This window comes from Platichthys flesus, chromosome 1 (genome assembly GCF_949316205.1).
Source record: "Platichthys flesus chromosome 1, fPlaFle2.1, whole genome shotgun sequence".
NCBI classification, from domain to species: Eukaryota; Metazoa; Chordata; class Actinopteri; order Pleuronectiformes; family Pleuronectidae; genus Platichthys; species Platichthys flesus.
Window position 1 is genome coordinate 20,582,461 of NC_084945.1, and position 10,169 is coordinate 20,592,629.

Genomic DNA, 10,169 nt, shown 5'->3' on the forward strand with positions numbered 1-10,169 from the left:
GTTTATGGCAATCCTTCTATAGATTTTAAATTGTTTACCCCCTTATTTAACCTACAAGCAACTGCTAGCTTCTTACCAAATAATGTGTGTCAATATTAAGTAAAACCGTGTAGAGAAACACTGTCAGGCAGAGTGGGATTTGGACATCCACACGTAGGATCTTACTTGTCATCACACAAATAAATAAATACAATTTTAAATAAGATTTTTTTACAGTCTGTATTCCAAGTTAAACAACATCTCAAGAAATTTTCTGCAAACCACATTTTTGAAATAATGGATGTTTTTATACACATATTCATTGAAAAATGAGTTCTTCGATCCTATAAGTGATGGAATGCTTGGCTTTGATTCATAGCATAAACAACCTCCCTCCTCTCTTCAGAATGATCCTGTCGATATTGAATATTTCACAAAATGTGTCCCTTTAAATTGTCATTACTGATTAATATGATCAAGTAGATGGCCATTTACTAAATGACCTGGCACATGCTTCATTTCGGACCAGCCATGTTTCACCACTCACATGTAGTTCTCTGCCCGTTCAAAATAAACTGTCAAGATGGCTGCTAGGTGAGAATCAAATCTCATGTTGATTAAAAATATTAGAGAAATATGAGCTGATTAGCAATCAGTTGTGACTTTTGTATTAGATAATGTTCAAGCCTTAAAACAGCCTTATGTTTTAACAATTTGCAAGCAACTTGAGAACACTTTATAGTTTGAGAAATGTGCATGCAAGGTGGTACATATTCCATCATTGTGACCAATATGTCTACTTATATTTTTTCTTAAAATGTGTCATTTGGTTGAATTTCAGCTATTAGTTAAGGCTGGTGAACTGGATTATTATTTAACAGTAATGCAAAAGTTAAACAAAATTACATTCCATGCACTATGATGGAATCTCAGATGAATATGAAATGATGAATATGAGATGAATCTAAGGGGTCACAAGATGAGTACCAGTGCAATTAATAAGAAAAACCTAAATCAAAAAAGTGTTGCTTTTCTTTATAAAAACATTTATTATTGTGTAAGCAATACCTCTGACACATTTTCAAAAATAATGAACAAACTGTGAGTCCCCCAGCTGCCTGATAGAATAAGTTAAGATCTAACCTCATCACCATACTGATCTGCTCTCAATGATCAAGAATAGAAATATTTTGGAGTTAAAAATGTAACCTCAGGAGAGTCCTTGAGGCTGCTCCTGGTGCCTGATACACTTCCTTTACAGGCCATTATAATGAGCCTTTAAGCAGCGAGGCCACTGTAAATCTGCTCCCCTTTAGATTGCACTGCTCCTGGTCTGACTGGACGCAGGGGCAGAGGATAATTTACGGCCCTCTCCGGAGCAACACTCCCCACAGCAGTGTGAAGTTGGTTGCTGCATTATACACTGACATTTTTTTTTCATTTGGCAAATAAAAAAATGACCTAACTTGAACTAACACACAAATTAGTTCTTTCAAATTAAAGTTTGCAATTGTGTCCATATAACTTGTTAGCAGTTAGGTCAACTTAATTGATTTGTCTATTGCCATTTGAAGTATTTTTTAAAGTTGCTCCAATAATTTGGCAAGTAGTCTTACTTTAAATACTTTCAGTATATTGAAAGACAAGTACTCACTTACTTTAACTCAAGTAGAAAGGTTAATGTGCTACTTTTACTTGGGTATATGTTTGTCCATGATTTGTATTTAAAATACTTGAGTACTTCCTCCTTCACTGATTATTTCTAAGCACATTTCAGTTGCTACTTAAACCAGTTTTTTTCTGTACAGATGCACCCTTTATCAGCGTTTTGGGGCAAAGGGGGTTCAAAAAGTATAGAGGAGTAGTACTGGAGCAATAACTGCACATGGGACACATTCTTACCATCACTATCCCGTCCAGACTTGACCTGAACAAAGCCTTTACTCTTTTATTGATTAAATACATGAATACAACTTTCTCCTGTTAGAAAATTAAAGGAAATAGAATATCCAGTGTCTCAATCAGCTGCTGAGCGGGTGTAAAGTTGCAGGAGCTGGTCGGGGGCTGGTGCAGGACCTGCAGGACTTGCAGGGGGACGGAGGGAGCAGCGCGCCAGGGCTGGACACTGCGTGAAGGCGGTGGAGCGTGAAGAACCCGCGTGTGTGCAGAGGTGGCTGCATGGATTTCATGAGGATTTTTCTAAAAGCGACCCTGCGGTGTGGCAACAGATCCCGGTCAAAGTATCCGGTTAAATTGTGTCCTTCTTTTCTCTAGGCATCAGTAGCGCGCAGGTAAAGTGTCCAGACTTTGAGCGCGTAGGGTCGGGTATGTCCGAGGGGAAGAGCGCAGGACGCCGCCGCAGCTCCGAGGCTTCATCATCCCTGAGGACCACTGTGGAGCAGATGGTGCCGAGAAAATGACTCGGGCTCTCTCCATCCTCGCGTACCTTCTCCCGCTGCTTCACTGTGAGTCTGTCTGGCTTTACTTGTTCATTTTAGACACTTCAAGCATGTGCGTCCAAATGTTTGCGTCATCTCCAGAGTCCTTTGCTAAAACTGCTTCTGTGCGAAGAAGTGATCCGTCTTGATGTCGAATCCAAAAGTCGAATAGCAGCGTTTGATTCTCAGTGCTGCAGGTTGACAGTGACTGAAATTACCGAATTACAGAGTTGCAGTTGGCTATTTATAATGACTAAAAATGAGAAATTTGGAAATTTTAAAGTCTGTTTTAATATACACAAATGCATGAATATAAATCATCAGAGCATATAAATATAAAATGCAAGTGCAGCTGAGATGTGATACTTTGGTATTACTACATTCATTTAATTCAAATTGATGAGTCAGCTCTGTGATCAAATAGAGCCTGAATTCACCAAATCAGCAGCAGGCTCTCATAAGGTTTAATATTGAAATTTGTATCACAACTAAAAGCAACAAATACAATAAATGAGCACACACTATATTAGAAAGAGCTACCTAAACCGAAATTATGACTTTAAACAACTTTTTAAAACTTTTGTTCTTAAGATGCTTATCTTAACTTCTTCAACATCACTATTTCACAAGACGTATTAACTTTGTGATATAAGTCCTAACTATGTGACCTAACAGTCTGCAACTACTCTGTGGTCTTCGTTAATTGATGCATATTCTAAAATGTTATGCACAAATATATAGTTAAATAAAATTTACTCATATTCATGTTACAGAGGATAGATATGGACACATATTGCCTTTGTCCTGCCTCCTTCATAAAAAGTTGAGCGAGCCAGAAAAAGAGGATTAATACCTTTATCTTGTCAGTGCTGATATCAAAGAGGAGTAGAAGAAGAAAGAAATAGTGATTATACTTTAACTCAACATTTATCCAGAGTCTTCATTTCTCTCTCATTTTGCAGAGTGAAGTATATTTTTGTAGAATAATGTTTTGCAGTGTATTGCTCAGAGTGACCTTATCAACTCCCTCTACAGCAGCCGGCTGCATTGTATTTACATGCCTGACCTTAGTCTCAATCAACGCACATCAGCGCCACACACAAAAGTTTGTTTTACACAGTAACCCCCCCCCCCCCCACACACACACACACACAAACACACACAAACAGCCGGTGATCACAAGTTAGGTAGCTTTGTAAGTGGCCTTCACCTGTGGGTGGAAGGCGGCACTTGTTTGACTCTGGTCTCTGGGGATTTGACAACACACCATCTGCTCAAGTGTCTGTGTTGTGGAGGTCTGACTGTGTTGGATGGGACCTCAGCCAAATGACTGGCAGGGGCACAGTCCTGGCAGCGTGTATTGATCCGTGGGGCCAGAGTGTCAGAATACCACGCCCTGCAAAGCTCCAGGAGATTGTAGGCCAGTAATGACACACACAGTTTGATACTGAGGAAGAGGAGAAGCACAGGAGCTGGGAGTCTAATATCATTCTCCCTTTTACTACTACATCACATCACCACATAACTTTAAAGAAGCATGCAGTATCAATCCCTTTTGCAGCCCTGAATATCTTTCTGCTGAATATCAACAACAGCAGTGATTCTTCTTCAACGGGCCCATCAGTTAGAGTCTCACCTCATTGCAGTGGAAGTGGAACATGCTGTGAAAACATCTGCCTGTTTCCTAAATATGAAAATTCCTTTAGGGCCCTTTAGATTTATTTCCCCACAACACAGTAATCCCTGGCTTTCTTAATTGACAGCTGCTGGTTCCTTAACATGCTTGATAGGATGATGCAGACTGTCACAACAGAGGAGCAACAGTATTTTATGAGCTGCTCCGGGAGATTTAGCACAGGAACAGGCTGACAGGGTGAGGCTGTACTTCGTCTACATGAGGGATGCTCAGAAAACCAATGTAAAGATGGAGTAGTGGACAGACATGTAGGTCCCAGACTGTGGGTTCATACTCTGTCAATGTTGGCTTTGTAAAAATTTAACCACTGACGCAATAAAACTACATTTTCAAATTCTGACCATGAAAACAAGTAGCATGAACTGTATCTATACTTATTCCTGAAATCTCTCTCTGTCTGTATGTGTCTCATATATCTCAAGAACCATTCATCTTATTGGCTTCACACTTGTCATGTGTATTGTTAATGGCTAGGGGGAACTGCTGTGTGGAATCTGGTGTGATTTGAACATGCGATAGATTCAATATTAATAAAACAATTGAATAAACACGAGCCCCTTATTGCTTCCTGAAATGCTATATAGTGAGCTGAATTCCAGAGGTTTTATTTTGAAAAGTTGTGAACTTGGGTCTATTTCGATTGCTTAACAGACCTCTGAAATAAGAAAAAAGAAATAGAAGTCAATCATTCAAACGTATTCATCAGCAACACATGTTAATAGCTTATTCTGTCTAATTTTATGCAAAACATTTTATCCTACATAAAATCTTCACTGCAGATAAACCAGGTAGGATGAGCACAAACTTCTAACTTCACTCTGCACCATAGACTTTATATTAAAAGCTCAGCACACAACGTCCAGAACACAAACAATAAGTGACAGTATTTTGTAGAACGGTTTGAGGAGGACTCAGCTTTGGAGCCTTAACTTAGGATGAGCAAACAGTTCACTTCAGACAAACAGGCAAGTTTAGAACAGGCACTTCATAACTAAATGCTATTGCTTCTATGTACACAACCATCACAAGTTGAAGCATCTCTGTCTGTGCTTTCCTGCGTCTCTCATTCGAGCACTACTTCTTTAGTTCTGTAACTTCTGTGTGTGACTGTGGATAATAACATAGAGGATGTATCTCCAGGTAGCCGCAGTGCTGACTCCGAGGAGCGGCTCATGAACTGGCTGCTGGGAGAAGATCGCTACAATCCCCTCATCCGGCCGGCCCTCAACAGGGCAGAGAGAGTCACCGTGAAGCTCCAAGTATCTCTGGCACAGCTCATCAGTGTGGTAAGGCACTGGGAGGGTGTGTGTGCATTTATTTATGTGTGCACATCTGTGTGTGTGAGGCTTAGATGAGGTGCTGGAGTGACAAAGAGGGAGACGGAAAAAGAATGGCAGAGTGAAAGAAAGAGGATGATAGAAAAGACAGGAGCAAGAGCCGCAGAGCTTTTGAGAGAGCAGTTAATTTCCCATCCAGCCTGTGTTTGAGAGGCCGTAGCTCTGAGGCGATGGATGAAGTCAAGGATGGATGTGGTCAGCTGTGATCTCTGCCTCTGTCATGTCTAGATTGAAACTTCAGCACATTGCATTAAAAGGGGCCATAAAGCTGTTTAACCCACAGTGATAGAGGCTCCTCTCAGATTTACAGTAGAGGCTCCTCCCTGCCGCAGTCCAAGGCAGCAAGCCACTTTCAGAGTCTGCGTTTATGATCTTCCATTGTACTGCTTGGGGTAATTGGCATTTGGTGGAATCCCTTTATTGGAATTATATGTCATGGCAGTGTAATAACAGTGCAGACACCTTTAACATGCAGCTCCTTGGACTGGAAATTTGCTCTTGGAAGGAAAACTTTTTAATCTCGAGTGAAGTGTTACAAACTCTTGATAAGTTATGGTTTGCAATGAAAGCTGCAGGCAACTAAGATCTAAAGTGCCCCTTCTGCAGGAGATACTGACCCCTTCATGTGAACCTCTTTGTAAACTGTATTGAAAAATAATAATAAATAATTTTGAACCCATTTTTTTATTTCCAGAATGAAAGAGAACAGATAATGACCACAAATGTCTGGCTCACTCAGGTGAGTATGATAAAACCTGTCTGATGTCCTTCTCCCTGAACTTGAATTAAACCATGTCAATTCTTACCCTGCCGCTGTAATTGTGCACTAAAACAGATTTCATTGCTAATGAAGCATGTAATTAGAAATGAGCGGGTGTTGAGAAAATGTGTGGAAGTCGGACTTCACGGCCTGGTCTCTCTGTCTCTGTAGCACTGGGTGGATTACAGGTTATCATGGGACCCGGCAAAGTATGAAGGTATCGACAAGCTGCGTATTCCATCAAGACACATCTGGCTCCCGGACATTGTTCTGTACAACAAGTAAGCACTGACATGAACATCTCTGTGTTACTGTGCATCCAGAGTTTCTATTTAGTGAAGGTGGATTTTGACTTTTACTATCGATTACAAAGCTTATTTATTTTATTTTTTCCACTATGATTGCAGTGTTGACAGCACAAACCTCAGAGATGTATTTGTTGGCTTTCTGAAGTTTCCTCTCTCTTTCCTTTGTTTCATTTAGCGCTGACGGGACCTATGAGGTGACAGTCTTCACCAACGCTATTGTTCTCTTCAATGGCAGTATCAACTGGCTTCCTCCAGCCATCTACAAAAGTGCATGTAAGATCGAGGTCAAGCATTTTCCCTTTGACCAGCAGAACTGCACCCTCAAGTTCCGCTCATGGACGTACGACCACACCGAGATTGACCTGATCCTGAAGACTGAGGCAGCTAGTATGGATGACTTCACTCCCAGTGGGGAGTGGGATATCTTGGCACTTCCAGGCAGAAGGACTGTCAGCCCTCTGGATCCCACCTATGTGGATCTCACGTATGACTTTATCATCAAGAGGAAGCCTCTTTTCTACACCATCAACCTAATTATTCCCTGTGTTCTCATCACCTCGCTGGCTATCCTGGTCTTCTACTTGCCGTCAGACTGCGGAGAGAAGATGACCCTCTGCATCTCTGTCCTCTTGGCGCTCACTGTGTTCCTGCTTCTCATCTCCAAGATCGTTCCCCCAACCTCACTGGATGTGCCTCTGATTGGCAAGTACCTGATGTTCACCATGGTGCTGGTGACCTTCTCCATCATCACCAGCGTGTGTGTGCTCAACGTGCACCACCGCTCCCCCAGCACCCACACCATGCCTTCCTGGGTCAAGCTGATCTTTCTCGTCAAGCTGCCTGCCTTACTCTTCATGAGACGCCCCAACAACAACTCCGCTCGGCAGCGGCTTCGTCAACAGCGGTGCTTGAGGGCGAGGAGATCCATCTTGGGTCTAGGTTACCAAGTTGAATCCAAAACAGGCTTCAACACGTCATCTTCTGCCCTGCTCTCCTCTGACTCTCCCATCTCCACCTCAGGACACAAAAATGTAGCTGCTTCAATGGGCTACAGCCACTTCAACAGGAAGGAGGAGCTGCGCTCCACAGATTATCTTCCTGCTGGTTTCACCTCCACCAAGGACTTCCAGCAGGGCAGCAGCTCCGACTGGGCTGCTGACGTCCAGGAGGCGGTGAACGGGGTTCGCTTTGTGGCCGAGCACATGATGGGAGACGACGATGATCAGAGTGTATGTAAACACATCCATCCATCCATCTTTCTAGTTTAAATGTGAAGGATAAATGGGAAACAGACTTTATTTATATGGAGCGTCTTATCGACCACCCATTCACACACTCATTCATACATTTCATGCATTGCTTTACTCAGACTATTTTTTGTGCAACTACAAATTCTTTTTTTCTGTTTTGATTCCCAGTTCCAAGTTTGGTCTTTTTCATTTTGGAGCTAAAAAATAAATAAATCACAAAACAACTCCCCATGCAGTTGCTCTTTACTATTACATGTAATTTAGCTGACGCTTTTGTCCAAAGCGTCTTACATTTTTAGTACACTCAACATTTATGAGGGGCCCTTTAGGGGTTCAGTATCTTGCCAAGGACACTTCGGCATGCAGATGGGGAAGAGTGGGGATTGAACCAGCAACCTTCTTGTTGGAGGTCGCCCGCTCTACCCCCTAGGCCACACCGCTACTATTATACTACTGCTAAAATACAGTCAAGTAAAAGAGTTTGTCTTCATGTTTCAATAATGTAAACAGTAGCATAACTTGGTGATCATCAAATCAGTGTCCAGGATAGTTCAACATTTGAGAAAAATACAATAGGAAACATATCCCTATATTGTGTAAGAATTAACATAAAGACTGGAAACTGGGGTAAATATTGAATCGGCCTTAATTTTAAAAAATCTGGGGTATTAATGTAAAGTAAATAGTTTGTGACTTTAGTGGAGATATGTGCTAAAACTACTCCTTGACCAACAACAGTCGGATGCAGTGACCTCCTGATATAGTAATCAGTTAAATTGCCAGGCAACGAGTGAAGGATAAACTGTTGTCATTTCCTCTGATTGGCTCCTGGCTCTGGCTTCATAGAAAAAAAAATCATAGACATAAAAGTGGTATAAATATATGGAACATTTATTACACCCTTGCATGTCGTGTGTGTGTGCATGTGTGCATGTGTGTGGGACAATAAATGTATCTTATCTTATCTTAACAAAGCAAAAAAAACATTTTCTAAAATGCAAATGTTAATAACACAACTTTAGCACATACCTTTAGTTAGTTAATGTCATAATGAAATTAACGAGGGCACAAAATCGTTGCTTAAGTTTGGAGTTGAGATTCTTTTCATCCAAATAAGCTGCATGGACCAAAGGTGTTTGTATTGATGTGAAAACATCAATACAAACATATACTATACTCTCTGTGACCCCTGAAATGTACCATGGAAATCCACTAATCTTAAGTACTGGCTGTGACCCAGCAAATTGAAGTCCGACTTTCGGTAATCAATCGCTTTCTCTGACAAATCAATAAAGGGGGGGAGGGAACCAGACATGATAAAAGATTTGTTTCAAAACCTACCAAGGACAGAAATGAATATGGGGTGAAAGGGTCAAAAGCTATTTCAGAGTGTGTCCGTAACAGTGACAGAAAATAATATTTCAGTACCTAGTGAGCATCCTTAATATAATAGTATCTATTCTGAGCAGTAGCATTTGCATGAGTGTGAACGAAGTTATGAAAAAGTATACTGCAAAATAAAGTGTGGGCTAACATTATACATTATCTGCATGATGTGAGATGTGGAAGCAGGGATTTCAATGTGAAGAAAGTGAAGAGCTATGTGAAGCGCACACACACACACAAACACACTCACATACGCACACACACTACATTCACCTGTTCACTCAAATTACACTCTCTTCCCCCTTTTGGCTGCACAGAGACACGACAGACACCACAGCATCCACAGAAAACAGTGATTAAAGATTCTTCAGTCATACAAACCCACTAACTAACCTCTGATTTATGTGTATTGTGCAGGTGATAGAGGACTGGAAGTACGTGGCCATGGTGGTGGATCGTATGTTCCTGTGGATCTTTATCATAGTATGTGTGGTGGGAACGCTGGGTCTGTTTCTGCAGCCTCTGTTTCAGAGTCACAACTTTCCAAACCAGCAGCCCAGCTCTGAGACTCCTCGCATCTGAGGAACAAACAAGAGAGACTGAGCAACTTTAAGGTCTTTTTTATTTTACCTAACGTGGTGCTTTATTGGAAGGGACCAGAGGCACTGACATCTATGGCGTCTGTGAAAATTTCCACCAATAAGGCACCTTAGATGGTTGCAGGATAATAAAACAAATTTGAAACCCTTTTTTCTGTATCATCGGTGGAATAAACAGACTCTTTATGTGAAGTAAAAATGTATCAAATGTCTCCTTCCAGTGTAAACCTTGTAGCCTGTAGCCATATAACCCTGCACAGCCTCCGCTCCACTCAAGTATGCAAACATAACATGTGCTGAACTGTTGCAGGAATATAACCAATACAGCAGTAACTGACATTCATCTGCTTTCAAATGTTGCTTAACTGCTTATTTGTATTAAGTTTACTGCCATATCAATGAAATATGATGTGAGA

At 41.2% G+C, this 10,169-nt stretch overlaps 1 protein-coding gene across 1 annotated transcript; it reads left to right on the top strand.

Moving 5' to 3' along the window:
* The first annotated feature begins 2,254 nt into the window (after positions 1–2,254).
* chrnb4 (cholinergic receptor, nicotinic, beta 4 (neuronal)) lies at positions 2,255–10,169 on the top strand. Its single transcript, XM_062393702.1, is given in 7 exon segments — positions 2,255–2,357; positions 2,360–2,444; positions 5,254–5,399; positions 6,145–6,189; positions 6,382–6,491; positions 6,694–7,747; positions 9,572–10,169. Coding segments are annotated over 7 exon segments (1,656 nt in total). The 5' UTR covers positions 2,255–2,306; the 3' UTR covers positions 9,737–10,169.